Source organism: Ostrea edulis, chromosome 7 (assembly GCF_947568905.1).
Source record: "Ostrea edulis chromosome 7, xbOstEdul1.1, whole genome shotgun sequence".
Lineage (NCBI taxonomy): Eukaryota > Metazoa > Mollusca > Bivalvia > Ostreida > Ostreidae > Ostrea > Ostrea edulis.
In genome coordinates, this window is record NC_079170.1 from 48,275,347 (window position 1) to 48,294,514 (window position 19,168).

General features: G+C 35.1%; 1 protein-coding gene across 1 annotated transcript in view; it reads right to left on the bottom strand.

The window, feature by feature from the left end:
• Nucleotides 1-19,168, bottom strand: part of LOC125655815 (uncharacterized) — a 107,999-nt gene that overhangs the window by 1,220 nt on the left and 87,611 nt on the right. Inside the window, exons 54-74 of the mRNA XM_056145734.1 lie at nt 17,830-17,952; nt 16,504-16,641; nt 15,638-15,766; nt 15,228-15,356; nt 13,578-13,706; nt 13,170-13,295; nt 11,638-11,769; nt 10,046-10,165; nt 8,506-8,643; nt 7,485-7,607; nt 7,046-7,165; nt 6,738-6,875; nt 6,270-6,389; nt 5,090-5,218; nt 4,671-4,793; nt 4,358-4,531; nt 3,935-3,996; nt 3,501-3,616; nt 3,024-3,257; nt 514-667; nt 153-289 (exon numbers count right to left, since the gene is read on the bottom strand). Coding sequence (XP_056001709.1) covers nt 153-289; nt 514-667; nt 3,024-3,257; nt 3,501-3,616; nt 3,935-3,996; nt 4,358-4,531; nt 4,671-4,793; nt 5,090-5,218; nt 6,270-6,389; nt 6,738-6,875; nt 7,046-7,165; nt 7,485-7,607; nt 8,506-8,643; nt 10,046-10,165; nt 11,638-11,769; nt 13,170-13,295; nt 13,578-13,706; nt 15,228-15,356; nt 15,638-15,766; nt 16,504-16,641; nt 17,830-17,952 — 2,794 coding nt within the window. The remainder of the gene's footprint in view (nt 1-152; nt 290-513; nt 668-3,023; nt 3,258-3,500; nt 3,617-3,934; nt 3,997-4,357; nt 4,532-4,670; nt 4,794-5,089; nt 5,219-6,269; nt 6,390-6,737; nt 6,876-7,045; nt 7,166-7,484; nt 7,608-8,505; nt 8,644-10,045; nt 10,166-11,637; nt 11,770-13,169; nt 13,296-13,577; nt 13,707-15,227; nt 15,357-15,637; nt 15,767-16,503; nt 16,642-17,829; nt 17,953-19,168) is intronic.

Consider the following 19,168-nt stretch of genomic DNA (forward strand, 5'->3'; position numbering starts at 1 on the left):
AAAATCTAAATTTCATACTTGTTTAGTTTCTAATTCAATTTTGGCTGAAATAAATATTCTTTTAAAATATCAAAATCCTTATAAAGGATTATCACTGCTCCATAAATAGTGCCCTGCTTTACAAACAATGGCCATTGTTTTATGATACTTACATGCCTGACCGACTGAGGAAAATGAACAAAAGTAGTAGAATGATTACGACACCAACAAGTGTGAAAATGACAGCAAGAGCTGCAACCCAGCCTTCAGGTCCCTCCCCTGAAACAGTAACCCCAGGAGTGGTGGCACCCTGCAATAAATTTATAAGCAAATAACTTCATAGAGGTTTTAATAAAACCCACTGATAACAGACTGACTCAGGTGAGCTAAAATAGTATTAAGTACATTTTAGTGTGTCTACTTATAGAATTTGGATCTCTAATGCTTATGCAATGTATTTGAACATATTAAAACATTTCCAGAGTAAATTCATCCCAACTGAACGTATTTGGATAATTTGTACTTGTAGCTTACGAGGGGTTGGACGGATGAACTTGAAATCGGTGTTGTGGATGGAATGGAGTTGGTATCATTAGTGACTAGTTGAATTGGTGCAGCTGTGATGTTTAGAGTTCTTCCTGTCTCTGTTCTAACTGTATTAACAATATTGGACACAACAGCTTGAGTTCTGAAAAAAGAAAGAAAAGAAATTGAGATATATTAAAAATATGTTGAATAGACGTTACAGCAAACTTCATTTCAGTAGGGACTTGTTAAATGTATCCCAAAGAGATCTTATCATAGACAAAATTGGTCTGTTTTGAGCCAAACTATGGTAAACTTCATTTGTGGTACCATTGACCTTTATCATCATATAGATTTGACCTTTTAGTGTATATGATGTCTCTACCTGTTATGACTATGATTAAAGCCATCTTTCATTAGTTATAAAAACTACTGGAGGCATGCCATCACATTTCTCTTCTCAATAACCATTACAATTACAAACAAAAGATGTTTGTAAAACACATATGCCCCCCCATAGTGCAAAATTGAAAAGGGTTATACACACACATCATTTAATTGAGAGCAGTATCATCAATTCAAAATATTGAGCAGACAATATCTTTCTATGTCAAGAGTGGATTGACCAGGTGACCTAAAAATCAATAGGGGTCATCAACTCCTGAAGATGTACAAGTGTACCAAGTTTGATGTCTGTCAAGCAAAGGGTTCTCAAAATATTGAACGGACAGTATATTCCTATGTCCAGTTTGACCCTTGACCTTTAACTATGTGACCTCAAAATCAATAGGTGTCATCTTCTCCTGATGATGTACCAGTGTACCAAGTTTGATGTCTGTCTCAAGATACTGAACAGACAGCATATTCCAATGTCCAGTTTGACCCTTGACCTTTGACCTCAAAATCAATAGGGGTCATCTTCTTCTAAAGATATACCAGTTCACCAAGTTTGATGTCTGTCGAGCAAAGGATTCTTGAGACATTGATTGGTCAATATATTCCTATGTCCAATTTCACCCTTGACCAGGTGACCTCAAAATCAATAGGGGTCATCTACTCCTTTAGATGTACTAGTGTATGTACCAAGTTTGATGTCTGTCAAGCCAAGGGTTCTTAAGATATTGAGTGGACAGTATATTCCTATGTCCAGAGTAGACTGACCCTTGACCTTTAATGTTTTGACCTGAAAAACAATAGGGGTCTTCTTCTTTTTTTTATAACCAACCCACATATGAAATATCATTACGATCAAGTGAATGGTTCTCAAGATATTGAGCGGACAAAATGTGGTTTACCAACTGACAGGTGCAAACCAATATGCCCCTCTTCTTTGAAGGGGGGCAAAATAAACTATTTTGGGCATGGTCACAGGTTGTTGCACGTATAACTATCAGGTCAAGGTGCCAATTTCAATAATGCAAATCAAACCTGTACTGTACAAGTTTGTTTTTCTTATCAAAAGTAAAAAAAGCAACCCAACATTTCAACAATTATAAATGATTCCAACAATCTGCAATGAGTAATATAGAAATAAATTTTTCATTTTAATGATTTCAAAAATCATCTCACAATTTACATGCATTACAGGCCAAATGAAATATTTTAAAAACATGACGAACACAGGTTACAAAATATTTCTCTTACTTGTATACCAATAATCTATGATTTTGAATGATAACTTTAAAGTTGCAGACAAAAGACAACCTTCAGTCTCCAAGATGTAAAATTGCTCAATGACAACTGCCCCCCCCCCCCCCCCATCAACCACATGCAATTATATCATTTGGGTTTGAATTTACTTCTCTCCGATAGTAAATTCAAATCCAAATTATGTAATTGCCTGTGACATCAACTAACCAAGTTTGATGGACTCAAGGCATGCAAGATTTGACCTGGATACAATTCGAGTACACGACGCCATAGAATTCCAGGAGGCCCCAGTGTGGGTTGCTGGGGCCTCCTGGAATTCTATGGCTTCATGTACTCGAATTGTATCCAGGTCAAATCTTGCATGCCTTGAAAAAAGCAACCCAACGTTTTGGGTCACTTGTATAAAAAGTAACATGTAATTTTTAATAATCCCCTTCAAAGAGGGTGTGACCCTTCATTTGAACAAACTTGAATCCCATTTACCTAAGGAAGCTTTCTGACAAGATTAGTCGATATTAGCCCAGTCTAAGTGCATGTGAAAAGTGACTAATGCTACTGACATAGACAATGGCAATTGAGCTCTTAACTCAGATGTGCAAAATTTTTAGAAGTATTCTAGAACTAACCTTTTAGGACAACTGGAGGAATCTGTAGAGAATTCGGTGACAAAAAACAGTCATGCAAGAGAAGCTGCTTTTTTGTCATAACCAATCAAAAGTCATTATTGTCTTGTCTAGTCAATAACGGCAAGAACCTTATATCCGAGAAACAGATGAGTACATAACAGATGGAAGACTAGATTCTATAACAACAGAACATTTAAAAGGTTCATGCAAGTGAATACAGCACTGTGGTGCAAATAAACTTACATTGCTGGAGAACTCATGATAGATGCCAATGCAGCCTGTGGAATAGCAATTTCATTTGCACCAAGAGATACAGCGCGCTTTTTGCGCTTCTTACTGGCCTGACAAAGCGCATTGTTTCGGTCTGATTTGACAATGAGCATAATCTGGGTCACACCTAGTACGTCCCTTGGATAACCACTGCCAATTGCTATTTTCTCAGCAGTTGTGTATGTCTTGGGACTAGAGGTGCTGGGCCTAGTGGAAGAAATAAACCATACCCCATGTAAACATCATTTAACAAAATAAAAGCCAATATTGTTTGATTTTGGCACATTTAATTTGAAAGTGCTGTTATTGAAAGAAAAAAAAACCCCACTTTTATAAACATTTACCAGGTACAAAGAATTGTCTGGATATCAATTTTTTTATTATCATTAATTAATATAAAACATTGACATGTTCCTGTAAATTGACTGGTTAATTCACAATGGTACTTACACATAAGTGGATGCGCTGTTGCAACACTGCCTCAGGTTCGCATTGTTTGTATTACAGAAACTGTTTATACTAGAAGCTACTGTACTACGGAATTCTCCTCTCACTCTTATTGTGAACTGAAAATCAAACACCATGTTCTCATGTTAAATCATATTTTACATGGAAATTCTAGGAATTTTAAAACAATAGAGTATGATAATAATAAAACTCTTGAAAGACTCTGAAAGTTTTGTTTTCTGGATATTATAAGGTTCACAGTAATAGGCAAAGTCCAACAACATCTGCACCCAGTTTTAGGATTTTTTGTAATCTATAAACAGAATCCAAAATGATCAAATTTGTGAAAATTTGATCAAAAGCATGTCCCATTGATATTGATTCCTAAGGACCCAATAATACTGATATTCCTTGAGACAAGAGATTAAAATCCTTACCACTGATACAGGTAGTCCATTGAATTGCAGAACAATACCATATTTCTTCTCAACTTCATTAGCTGTACAAAAAACAATGCAGGTTGTTGACATAGACACAATCATCTGATACCAATCCTACACTCCCCCATGTTTACCTTCCCACTGAGGGGAACAGCATTTACATGTAATGACTGCGATATAGAGTTTACAGTCTCCTACATGTAATTACTGCATGGTAATAATTCCCAGTCATTTAAAAATTGTTATACAGATTATTATGCTGAATTAATCAACAATATTTTTATTATTTGAGCTGTAGATTTTAAAGCTTGCAAAGTAGTTTACATAAGTGGAAAATTAAGAAAAAATTGTGCATACAAAAATTCTAAATTTCAAAGACCACCTGAAAATTCAAGAACTTGTGCATCAATAAAAACTTACGAGGACAGAGTTGTGTGTTACAATTTTGGGTTTGTGAACGTGCCCCTGTACAATCTGCCCCGAATCCCTGCTTGGTCGGATTAGTGCAGGTCCTTGATCTTGTCTGCGTTCCTGAGTCACACTCCTTGGTACAGTTACCCCAGGAAGACCAGTTAGAAAGACCACCATTACGATCTGGAAAATTTGGGTAATATTACTCGTTTACGACTTATACCTGTCTTCAGGCAACAAAAATTTCAAATTAAACTTTATTTCATCTTATTCCGATTTGGCAGTTATATTCATGGCTGTGGCTTTCCTTACAATATCCTACCTTTACACACATTGTTGGGTCCCAGAATGTAGCCATTTGTACAAGAACAGTTGTATCCTCCTTGAGTGTTGGTACAGTTACTATTGGTAGCATAACAAGGGGAGGTCTTGCACTCATCGATGTCTGGAATAAATCAAGTCATCTTGTATCAGTCTACCTAACAGCCACAATCTTGCACGAGTTTAATTACAATTCATTTCCTAAACTGTACATGTTAGTCATCAAGGAAGACATTTTGTTACCAAAGCAAACCTGCGTGCAGACATTCCATTTGATGTGTTCTGCATAGTCTAGTTTTATATGCATTTTTACCATTGTGTGGAATACTGATGAATAATAATTTATTCTGCTATTTGTCACATGGTACCTCTGCCTGTTGACATTCATTTGACCTTTATAAGTATTGTACTACCACCTACCGTTACATGAGGTCCCATCTGCTGCCAGTTGGAAGCCGGTAGGACACTGACAAGTATCAGTACCATTCACCTTGGCACACTGTTGATTCAAGCAGGTGGCTTTCTTGACTGACCCACATTCAGCTTCCACTGTGAAATACAGACCACAGATTTGAGTACAATGCGCAATGCATGTATGGCAACTATAAAACAAGAGGTCCAAGGGCCACATCGCTCACCTGAGTCACTTTGGCTCATATTTAAACATTTTCCCTATATATGTGTATGCAAAACTTTGACCCCCCCCCCTTGTGACCCCATCCTACCCCTGGGGTCCATGATTTTAACAAACTGAAATCTGTCAGAAAGTTTTCATGTAAATATCAGCTTTTCTGGCTCAGTGGTTCTTGAGAAGAAGATTTTTAAAGATTTTCCTTATATATTCGTATGCAAAACTTTGATCCCCTGGGCCATGATTTGAACAAACTTGAATCTGCACTATGTCAGGAAGCTTTTAAGTAAAATTCAACTTTTCTGGCCCAGTGGATTTTTGAGAAGATTTTTAAATGACTCCACCCTATTTTTGTGATTATCTCCCCTTTGAAAGGGACATGGCCCTTCATTTGAACAAATTGGAAAGTCCTTTACCCAAGGATGCTTTGTGACAAGTTTGGTTGAAATTGGCCCAGTAGTTCTTGAGAAGAAGTCGAAAATGTGAAAAGTATACATCACCGCCGACAAATTTTGATCTGAAAAGCTCACTTGAGCCTTTGGCTCAGATGAGCTAAAAAATATCCAAAATTTGCTATATAAAACAAATTATTGACTTACAGGTGAAGTGTACAGTAAATTTTTTACTACCCAGGCACTAAGAACATACAAACCTCTCTGTCACTAGGTCATTGCTATCAATATTTTAGTTCTGACCTTAACACCTCTCTAATTTGTAACAAAATATACCATTTCAATTGAAAGATTTATTGGAATTACTGATTTTTAGAGTAAATCTTGCTAATACAAAAATTTCTACATTTACAGCCCTTTACTCTATAAATCTACAGTCTTTCTGTTTATGCTACACACACTTTGCTTCATCAGTAGAAAGTAACAGGTTAAAGAGCCTTTAAAACAATACAACCAACACAACACAACACAAATTCCTTTGTAATAACAAAATTAACATCTGCCATAACATCCTTACCAATACAGTTCCTTTGGTCTGCAGTGAGTCTATATCCTGTCCGACAAGCACATTCATATCCACCATCATTGTTTCTGCACACTTGTTGGCAGCCATGATTTCCAGTGCATTCATCCACATCTGAAAAGTTTAGAACAAATTTAACACACACAAAAGGTAAATAAGCATCAATAGTCACCCTATTTGAATGTTCTGATAAAGACATGGCTCTTAAATGCTACTGAGCTACAATTTTAGTTCCATAATATGCCAAGCCAAGACCTGCTAATAGGTAGTACACCAATTGATGATGAAATGCCTTGTACTTCAATACACTGTTGCCTATTGCTCTTTAGAAGAAAATTTTCCCATAATTCCCAATGTAAAACCCATTTTGTTGTTCCATTCTGGTCCTAGGAACCATGGCAGTCAGACTTTTCAATGCAGGGTTGTTCATGAATAGCTAACTAATTCTTGTGAATTACTTACCATTACATGTTCGTTTATCTCCAGCTAACTGGAACCCACTTCGGCAGCCACAGGTGAAGCTCCCTATAGTGTTTGTGCAAGTTCTTCTCGCCACACGACTGTCACAGTTATGGGTATTGAGAGCACATTCATCAATATCTGCATTGAACAAAGGTTAGGTCACAGTACTAAGTAAATTGCCATGTTATTTCACATTTTCCAATACAACTAACAGTATCACAAGACTACAAGTGGTGCATGAAACTAAATGGTCACCGAGTTTCACACATCAAACTAGGTCTTTAAAAGTACTAATTAGCACAATCTACCTGAACATATTCTGCCATTCCCTGAGAACCCTGCCTTACAGGCACAGGTGTATCCCCCTGCAGTGTTTGTACAAGTGCCATTAGCGTGGCAATCATTGGCACCTGCACATTCATTAATATCTGTAATAAAAAAGCATAAATTTATACATTATACAAAATGTTGGTCAAATTATAATCTTCTTATATACAGGTGTTATATTTATACTGACATTATACAGCATTATCACAATGTTATCAGATAGCTTTATAAATAAATAATATAAAAACATATTTAAATCAATTTATATACTTAATTAACTCAACAAAAATAAGTAACAGAATTAGTTTGTAAATACTGTGGTTTCACAGTTTTTTTTCCATTGAATACTGATATTCAGGTACTAATTCTTTTTTCTTTTTACAACACTTTGTCATATTTTCACACACTATGCTGGCATACCTTGACATAGAGCCCCTACTTTGGAGTAGCCTGATACACATTGACACTCATACCCTGGATCCTTGTTGACACACTGAGAATTGGCGGGACAGCTGGCAGTGCCCAGTGTACATTCATTGGCATCTGTAACCAATTGAAGCAACCATTAAAACATTTCATCAGAGAGTGCAATACAATCAAATTCATTTATCAAATACCATCCCATACACACCATTATACTTTGTTTAATGTCATGATGCAAACTTGTAATGTTATTTCTGATTTTAGATTTAACTGTCTTACTCTTGAAATTGTTTTTGAATCACGGTATGCTTTTAATTGATTACTATTCAGATTGTATCATTATTGTTGAATCAGATGGAATACCTAACTGTCATCATAGCAACACACATCTAGTATCATTTCGTCTCTTACATAGCTTTCATTACCACAAAACAAGGTCTACAAGGAGCATGGATATGTCCATCAAGGCTTTTAAGTGTACGAGTACACCTATCCAAGCTCTGAGGATCATAGTCTAAACAAACTTGAATCTCGTTTATATTATAAGGATCAATGCTTCTATATAAACAAGTTATAGCCTTTCTGGTTCCATGGATCTTGAGAAGATTTAAACCACATATTTTCTAGATCTTTATGATACCAGTATCCTTTTATGCAAGGATGCTTTGTGACAAATTTAGTTAAAATTGGTTTAGTGGTTCTAGAGAAGCAACAATTTAGTAAATACAACATACTATTAAATTTCAATTAGTTTAGCTCATTAGAGCTAGAAATGCAATATAATTTGAATAGAAGACCAGAAACTCACAAAAGTACTATATACATCACATAGGTCTACTGGAAATGCACAAGAATTCAGAGACAAATAGCACAGACCATACATGATATGGATGGTATGTGTGGTGTGTACATATATCAATAATAAGCTCTCCAATAATTTCCTCTGGGAGTTAATTGTTTTCATATCCCTGAAATAGTCTCATTGAATTGATATCCTCCAATAAATAAATCAACATACCAGTACAGATGGTGTTCTGGGTTTTGACATAGGAACTGTTGACACAGTTACAGACATAAGAACCATTAGTGTTCAAGCAGACCACATTGTTGGCAATTCTGCACAGGTTGTCCACTTCTGAGGCACATTCATTTTTATCTGTATTCAAAAAAAAAAATATTGTATAAGAATTACATGTAGGATTCAAATTAGCACATTTGCATAAAAAAACCCAGCCATCATTGATGAAAGTTTAGGAGAGTAAGGGAATGATTGATTGATTGATTAAAAATTGAGGCCTATGCTTGGCATTTACGTGTTTTTGTTTTTTTTTAGCAGGGAGGGATCTTTATCATGCCACACCTGCTGTGACATGGGACCTCAGTTTTTGCGGTCTTATGCGAAGGACCACCCCATTTAGTCACTTTTTACAACAAGCAAGGGGTACTGAGGACCTATTCCAACCCGGATTCCCACAGGAATGAATTAAAACAAGATGTACTGTGAGCAATGCTCACTAAGAATACCCCTCGCTTACCCCTATCTCCCAAAGGGTGTTGTTAATAGGTATAAATTACCTCTTTCCTGAGTGTCAAAATAAGGTATGCCTTTGTAAAAGAAAATGGAAGATACAGTCCGAACACAAATCCTATGGCATAAACCTATAATTTTGACCTTGAGATCAAAGGTCAAGGTCATAAAGAGGTCATGAATGTACATGACACATAGTCTCAAGGTGATACACCCATGTCATATGGTATGACTATGTCAAAACCCTATAATAAATTGTGACCTTGAGGTCAAAGTTCAAGGTCATATAGAGGTCATGAAGGTACTTGACACATCATCTCATGGTGATACACTCATGTGTCAAATATGATATGTCTATGTCAAAGAGCAAAGAAGTCATGGCCCTGACACAAATCCATTGTTAAAAACCTTTAATTTTGACCTCGAGGTCAAGGTCATATGGAAGTCATGAAGGTACATGACACATCGTCTTATGGTGATACACTCATGTGTCAAATATGGTATGCCTATGTCAAAGAACAAAGAAGTTATGGCCCGGACACGAATCCATTGTAAAAAACCTTTAATTTTGACCTTGAGGTCAAGGTAATATAGAGGTCATGAAGGTACTCGCCACATCATCTCATGGTTATCTACCTGTGTGCCAAATATGGTATGCCTAAGTCAAAGAACAAAGAAGTTATGGCCCGGACACGAATCTGCACAGACAGATGGATGGACAGACAGACAGAGTGATTCCTCTATACTCCCAGAACTTCGTTTGGGGTGTGTGTGTGTGTGTGTGTGTTATAAAAATGATCATCCTTTATTATACAGGATTGTACAATTAGTTACATACGACTAAGGGGGGGGGGGGGGGGGGGGGGGGGGGGGGGGGGGGGGGCCTGAGCATACCCACCTATCACTTCCTGACTATTTCATAAACACTGCACTTTCAATTCAATAAATCTTAATCAGACACCTGATGATTAACCTCTACACATCCTCCTTTACGATAGAAAACATCCAGGTGAAACACTGTAATACTTACCTACACAGGTTTTGTTAGTACTATCTAGTACCATACCAGTGGGACAAGAACAAGTATCTATCCCATTAACTCTTCCACAAGTATGGCTGCATCCATGGTTACTTTCACACTGATAAATGGCTGGAAAAAAAAGAAGAAAAGTTTCAAGTCTTTAAACATAAAATTCCAATACACGAGTACTGCAGATACTTATGTATGTCTAGAATTTTTTAACATTTGCATGTGTTTTCTTCAGTTATGGAGTCATGCTACAGTTTTCGTTTTTGTTTTTTGATTCAGTTCAACATTTAACTCTACATTTTAGGTGGTCTAGGGAGTTTTATAAATTTCCTGCAAAGGAATAGGTAACGAAAATAACAGATGGGAGGCAACAAAATCTGAAGGAAATACGAAAGTAGAAAATAATGCAATATATGTGATGGATTTAATTAAAGGGACTGGTTCACGATTTTTGATAAAAATATTTTTCATTTTTGATGTTAAACATTAAAAATATAACTCATTTAATGTTGACAGCCAACATTTTTACCTTTAAAATGCAAGAATGAAAGCAATATATTAGCCTTAAATCTGTGTTATGTAAACAAAGACATGAGTCTTTATATCTAAACAAACAAACGAGTGAACTATTCATTTTGTAATATAATACATCTTAATTTTGCATAGTCACAAATTTTAACTTTTAGATGACACATTTTACCCCCAAAAATGCTTGAAATGTGAAAGATATAAAAACTTAGATCGATATCCATTTCTTTTGAAAATTTCGTAAACAATAGCATACCGCAATCTTTGTTTACAAAACAAATAATAAACTCTCTATAATGAGCTTCAGAACTGTGATAATGTATAACCTTAATTTTCATGTGAAATCTTTCTAACACATTAGACAGTAGATTTTCATCATTAAAAGTGAAAAACAAAATTTTGGGGAAAATCGTGAATCAGTCCCTTTCAATGAAAATGATTCTCTTGAAAAAAAAATTTGCAATATATATAAAATTAAATGTATTTTGGAAAAACAAAATTTCTTTATCATATACATATTTATGCTATATTTGATTTCATCTATTCCAACATGTTTTGAGAGATAAAATTTTGCATCTGATTTAGGTAGGATGTCCGAGATGACATGGTGTAAAGAACATAAAAAAAAGTAATTGAGAATGGATACTGTAAATGTATTACATTTGGCTGTGTATTCTATTTAGCGCCTTTGGTGGAACGCAGCTTCCGCTAAATCAAGTACATCGCTAAATGCCATCCGTAAATCTAGATGTTTATTAAAGTAATTCAGGAATGCGCTAAATCAAATCTACGCTAACTTGTTGAAAAAAAGATTTCTGCCAAATATCGTACACGCCAAATATAATACGTTTACAGTATTCACAGTGAAACAGAGTGCATAAGTGTTAATTCATTCAATCTGTGAAATTACTATACATGTATCTGTATTCACACTAAACAAATCTTGTCCTTTGACAAGGTTTAAAATTACAAAGATTATACATCTATATTCATAGATTTAAAAAGATTTTTTGATGACTCTTTTACTATGAACTTTTTTCAGGCACCTTCTAGATTACACTTACATTCACAAGTTTTTCCATCCCCTTTAAGGCGGAAGTTAGAAGGGCAGGAGCATGTGTAACTTCCCTGAGTGTTTGTACAATAGCTGCTGCTATAGCACCCATTGGAAGCAGAGCTGTTACATTCATTTACATCTGAAATAAAAACAAACTAGTTTGTGACCCTGAACAAATCAACTACAACTAGCAATGAACAATTTCTGACAAGGATTAGCCTGACTAAAAACTCAAATAACAAGAGGCCCATGGGCCACATTACTCACCCGAGTCACCTTGGCTCATATTTATAGATTTTTCCTATATATTTGCATGTAAAACTTTGATCCCTTTTGTGGCCCTAACCTACTCCCAGGGGCCATGATTTTTTCAAAATTGGAATTTGGACTATATCAGGAAGCTTTCATGTGAATGTAAACTTTTCTGGCCCAGTGATTTTTGAGAAGAAGATTTTTAAAGATTTTCCCTATATCTGTATGTAAAACTTTGATCCCCTATTGTCGCCTCATCTTACCCCCAGGGGCCATGATTTTCATAAACTTGAATCTGCACTATGTCAGGAAGCTTTCATGTAATTTCAGCTTTTCTGGCCCAGTGGTTTTTTAAATGATCACACCCTATTTTTGCATTTTTGTGATTATCTCCCCTTTGAAAGGGACATGGCACTTCATTGGAATAAATTTGAAAGCCCTTAACCAAGGATGCTTTTGGCCAAGTTTGGTTGAAATTGGCCCAGTGGTTCTGGAGAAGAAGTTGAAAATGTAAAAAGTTTACAGACTACGGACAACAGGTGATCAGAAAAGCTCACTTGAGCTTTCACTCAGGTGAGCTAAAAATTGCTTGCCAGTTTCTTAATTTTCAGAAGACAGGAAACACCATCATATTACTATATATTCCTTATTTTACACGAGTATTTAATTTCACAAAATGAATGGTAGATATCGAATTTCGAGAACATGAATTCATGAATTTACTGTTGCTCAAGAGTTTGTACATTATTTCAGCAATAGAAAAATAAAATAGAGTTATTACATTTTGTGAGTGGTGCTTCTTGAATTCTTAAATTTCTCACATATACATAGGAATCTATAGTATAGAGTTTCCAGAAATTATTAAGAACTACAATTTGAAACAAAAAAAATCTTCATGTTTAATTTTTCTTAATTTATGAAAATTTTAATTCATTTTTCACTCACTGGTACATTAAACTAAACAGAAATGTAAGAGTTAATATTTTGTGAGTCCAATGTTTTCAGAAGTACAACCCTCAGTTTAAAGTGGAACACTGTGCATCAAAATTCCTATAAACTTGTAGCCACTCGGTTCCACAATATTACTGCTGATGCCTTCATTTGATCAATAGTTTTGAGACATTCTTCCATTCAATCTGAGTGTCCTTCATAATGCCCTAACTATTCTCAATGAGGTTCAAACCTGAACAATCAAGCTTACATGAGTGAATGAAAATTGTGTTGAGGGTATCTACATATCAAGCATAAAAAGACATCTCCAATGTTATAGGAGTTGCTGAAACCTACCATTACAAGTGATTTTGTCTGCTGCTAACAAGTAGCCATTCTGACAGGAACAGGTGTAACTTCCAATGCTGTTTGAGCAGGTCTGGGTGCAGTTGTTTGTTGAACTTGATGCACACTCGTTCAAATCTGACAATTTCAGAATCATGTGAATTACTGATTATTGATGATCACAAAACAGATATACATACATTTTATACATTCCTTTCATCTATAAACTTAAGTTAAAGAAAGAACAAAACAGAAAGGAAGTGTTAATTACTTTACATAATAACTTCAATATGTGTAAATCTTTATCTAAGCTAAATTACATTGTCACCATTTTCAATTAGGTTAAAACATCCCTGATCAAATTGAAGTTGTGAATTTGACCAGTGCAATTCAATGCATTCCAAGCATTATCCCACCTACCTGAACACACATATCCATTTCCAGTAAAGCCTTTGTTACATGAACAAGTGTAGCCTCCTGGGGTGTTACTACATGTTCCATGTTCTCTATCACAGGAATGGGTGGAAACTGAAGCACATTCATTGTTGTCTGGAAAAAAAACAAAACAAGATTGCTCACAAATACCCTTTTTGATACTTACTGTAGGATAAGATTTTCTGAGGTTTGTGAACAAGAAGTAACCATGCATGCTCATATACTGTATACAGGAAAAATATTTGCTCCCGCTTTATTTTTGTCCCTTTTGCCCTTGTTGTCAGTGGGCAAATTCAAGATTGGGCAAAATCGTTTTTTCTGTTATCCCTCTTTTAACACAACTGTGTTTGGGCAAATTTAAAATGGAGTGGAACCATTAGCAAGTGTAGGAAGGTGAAAATAACCCAGGGCAAAAATAACCCTGTATGTAGGAAGGCGAAAATAAACCAGGGCAAAAATAACCCTGTATGTAGGAAGGCGAAAATAACCCAGAGCAAAAATAACCCTGTGTACAGTAGTTGTTATCAATCATGGCATTTCTCATTTGTGGAGAATTTGAATTCAGGAGCATGTACATACCATAAAATAATGAAAATTAAATCCCGACAAAAAGTGAGGGTTTCAAAGTTTGTGTACAATCATGTATTTCAAAATCAAATTGTGAACCCTATCAATTTAAGACTCTTAATATCTGGGTACATATTGCATTTGTAATTTCAAAATTCTTATTTTGAATGATAGGATCCATGTTCAAATCACTCCTGGGTCAGACCTAACACTTTCCAATTGATTGCACCCCTTCCTTTGTCAAACACTTGATTGACAAGACAGGAGTCTTCAGAACAGACTAAAAATGATAAAGCCCCATGCAAGGATAGGGGTTGGCATGATAAAGAACCTCACTGGTTTATACCGAGTTCATAGCATTAGACAAGAAAAGCCGAGGTCATCTGGTGACATTCTCTCACATCGCAGTGTCTCCCACCAAAACTCTGCTAAAAGTTATATCGTGCCAGTAAAAGTTTGCAAGCACTATTCCAACTGATCTATTTAAGATTCAATGCAATTGACATCAACACAAATGATGACAGAGAAAGTCAGGAAGAAGATACCGAACTAAATCAAAATAAGATTGGGTCACCAATTCAGACATTTTATATTGATTTTTTTTTAACTATAAACAACATTAGAAGTACTCTAATACTATCCAGCTGAGCTAGTGCTGAAACAGCTATAGAAAAATGCTACCGTTACCACCCCCCCCCACCCCCCTTTATTTTGTCTGCCTTCCTCTCCAATTATAAATGTGTTTTGTGAACAGTAAATGTTGTTGGGTGTCAACAGCCCAAAGACACTGACCCATGCTTGTTAATATTCACCAATAATTAATATTAGTACATGAACGGAACTTTGCTTCAATATTCTGCTTCTCATGCCATGAATATTACAGAATTCTCATGGACAATTCGGAGGACCAAAGTTTAGGGGTTCATTGAGCTGTTAATGTTGCTCTGTAAGCTATATTTTCAACAACAGAAACAACATCAACTGATTTGCTAAGGCAACTAATTGCTTAAAGGCATTATAGACCTAGATATGATTTGTTCCTATATATACTAGCCTAATGTGACTTACCACTACAGCCATATTGACCCGATTTAGAGTAGCCTGAGGGACATGTGCACACATAACCTCCCTCATTATTCTGACAGGTGGCAGGACTTGTACAGTTGTTGCTGCTTGATGATGCACACTCATCAATGTCTGAAAAGATAAAGTCACAAATGCTTTATATAAATCATAATAGGCATAGTTCTTTATCATGATTAATATATCATGATATTAATATACCCCCCCCCCCCCCTTTCTTGGAAATCAGGGATTGAATTTTTGAGAAAAATGGTCCCAGTATTCACAACGTCAAAATGATCCAATTTACATTAAACAATTGTATGTACATTTTTTTCTTTCTTCTTTTAAAACTTCAATCATGTCCATATTTCTCCTTGAAAAACTGGTAGGTTGCGTTGTAAGTAATTACCCACCTGCACAGATGAAATTGTTGAGTGCCCGGTATCCTGATTTACACTGACACTTGTATCCCCCTACTTGGTTGACACAGTCACTCTTGGCATCAACACAAACATCAGCATTAGTGGCACACTCATCAATATCTGAAATGTACAACTTTGTTGCTATAAAAGAGAAAAAACATTGAAATCTATTGATAGTGTTCAAATTGACTGTTGCAAAATGTGAAGATATTCTTAAGAAATCCATAACCATTCATGAATTATGTTATTTTTAATACTAGTACACACAAGATAACAATTGTTGTTTTGAACATAATGTATCAATGATACACAATGTGATTAGGCACAAGTTATGAAAACTTATCTTGCCCTCAATCTCCCTAATAAATTTAGGTTATTATGAACTTACTTTTTTAAAAAAAATCTATCGCAAGGGGAATAGAATCTAGCTACACTTAAAAGTATTGTATCATGAACCTGAGCAGCAGTTCTTAGTAATGAACTAGTTTAATTGTGCAAAACTATCATTATACAAGCAACTTCATTCAGAAAAATCTTTTCAAAGGTAATGACTAAAAAATTCATTAATTATCAAACTTAATTATTAAACTTGACTACAAATTCATTTATTATCATATGCCCTTGTAGAGAGGTATCCTACCCTCGGGGGCCATGATCTGAACAAATTTACTCTATATCAAAAAGCTCTTACTTAAATCTCAACTCTTATGGGCCAGTGATTCTTGAGAAGAAGATTCTTAAAGAATTGAACAATTTTCTTTACATCCAATGACTGCAATAAAACTGCAGTAATTTTTCAGGCCTGAGCAGACGAATCAATGACAGGTTTCATTATCCAATTTTAATATGTACATTACCTATACAGTATTTTGTTGCATTGAGGGCATAACCGTTGGGACAAGTACAGTACACCTGGCCATTAGACACGGCACATGTTGCTCGGCCGCTACCACCATCACAGGTTGCTTTTTGTTGTGCTGTGCATTCATTTTCCGCTTAAAAAATCAAAAGAGAAAACATGGTTATATTATGCTACTTTACATAAAAATTAGGAAAACATCAACTTTATAATTTTCTAAGTGCCATATTTTGCTGAATATGATATGCACCCCCCTATTTTAAGCCTGAAAATTGGGTACAAAATGCAGTCTGTGTGTATAATACATAATTAAAATTTTGACCAAGCAGTATAGTTTAATTTTCACTGAATATTTTGCAGATATAATGTAAATTTTCAACAAACCACAAAAATTTGCAAACTGTGCAGCAAAAGTTTTGTGTTATTACACTAATCTTAACTTCATACATATACATTGTGGTAAGCTTTAATTCTTTGGGGAACGTTAATTTCAACAAGCAAAAGCTTTTGTTGCATTAAAGGTAATCAGACCAAAATAGCCTAGCCACGAAATCAAATCAAATCAAAATAGGTCTGTTTAACAAGTGTGTGTCATAATCAACATACTATCAAAACTGCAAACAAAAGGCCCATGGGCCACATCGCTCATCTTAGCCAGCTTGGCCCTGCCATTGTTCAATGTCACAAGGTCAAACACCAAAGTATAATCAGGTCTTGCCTTAGAGAATCTATATACAAAATATGAAAGCCCAACCATAACAGTTCAGGAGATATCAAATACTGTAGGTCTGGATTATAAAGCGTAAACTGACCTAAACCAGGTTATACTCGTATAACTTGCCCCAGAATTAAAGACATTCCTTAAATAATTTATTATTTAGATACCATAAGCATCACATTTTCTACAATTCTATATTCCAGCAATAATTTTCTAGTGATTGATTTTCACTTAAATGTAATATATTACAGGGCCTAACCTAATACAGGTGAATGAGAAAAAGCAAATCTATCTACATGTACAAGGCTATGTCTGTGGGTCAAATAATATTGCAGTATGATGAAATCACCTGAAAAAAATATACTAAAAACCCTATTGTGGTATATAACATGCACCTCTTTCTCACAATTTTTTTTAAAAGAAAATGTGTGTTGTATATTCAGCAAAATATGGTATTATTGTACATTTTAATCAAATTGTGAAATCAATAACAACTGAGTTGCATATAAATTCTTTCAAAAATATACTTGATATTGAAATAAATTTATGATCATTGAATTTGGTGGGCAAATAGGGCCATATTCAGTTTTACATTTATATACATACGTAAACAGCTGATCAAATCTGTTGTGTTGAGACGATACCCAGTGTTACATTCACATGTGTAGGTACCCACACCATCTACACATTTCTGCTGGCAGTTGTTGGAACCTGCACACTCATCCTTGTCTACAAAACATAATACAATCAAATTAACGAGGTAATATTTCATACACAGCACACTTATCTAAAACCATGTTGCTCTGTAAAGTGGTAATATACAGTGCATACAGTCAAACCTGTATTACGAGACCGTCCAACGGAGAATGGAAAAAAGGTCACATATGACAGGTGGTCTCTTAATACAGGTTGCCTATTTTCCGCAGTTAAAGGATAAAATTTCACAAATAATTTATACAATGGAGTAAATGACTACATGTATTTGGAATTTATCATTAAGAATATCAAGTACAGTTTTAATAGTTGTAAAATAAAATTAATAATACACTGTAGTTAAAATCTAGAATACAATGTGTTGTATCATAATTTTTTATTCATCAAAATTACATTTAATCTATTTAAGAATGATAAACTTTTCATCCATTTCATATTACACATTTACATGAGATTTAAAAATTATTTATGAACTGCATGTAAATTTTCTAAAACTTATAAACACTTTGTTGTAAAGGGTATTCATGTATAGCCTACTTGTACAGTGTAACTAAAAAATGCAGCACTTGTGGTAAGAAAACAAATGGTGAAGTGTTGCGTCTCCTTTTGTACAATACGTGCTGGAAAAATGTTATTCAATTTGAGAAACATTAAATAAATCACAATATATCCATTGTATATGCACAGCAAATATTTTAAGCTTAGAACTAATGCAGGCAATTTTCTTGAACTCGGACATGTCAAATACTCGGGACATGTCAAAGTGAGCCGCTAGTTCCGGTCATTATTCTGGAAACCTCTAGTATCTCATGCAGGAAAACTGTGAATACTCCGTTTAAAATTTTAGTCCTGAGGACAATATTTACCTGATTTATATCGCAATCGGGCAAATTTTTACTCTGTTGAACATAATGGTATAACAAGTGGTAGATTTTCATTTCCGATCTAGCCTACCCGGCACTTCTTAAAGTTTGTCGAAATTCACACCTTCAAATACACCGGCCTTGATTCCCTCATCCTTGATTTTGTTAAATAAACAACAATGCAGGTTTTATTAATTAACCACACAGGACACTGCGTGTTGACAGCTTAAGAATAATGATTTATTCAGAGGGCCGACTAATCAAGATCATCGCCAAACTGTGCGTATTAAAACGAAAGTATTAGGGGCGATAATTCCCAGAATAGTCGTGCGTTTGAAAACGAAAGTGTTAGGGGCGATAATTCCCAG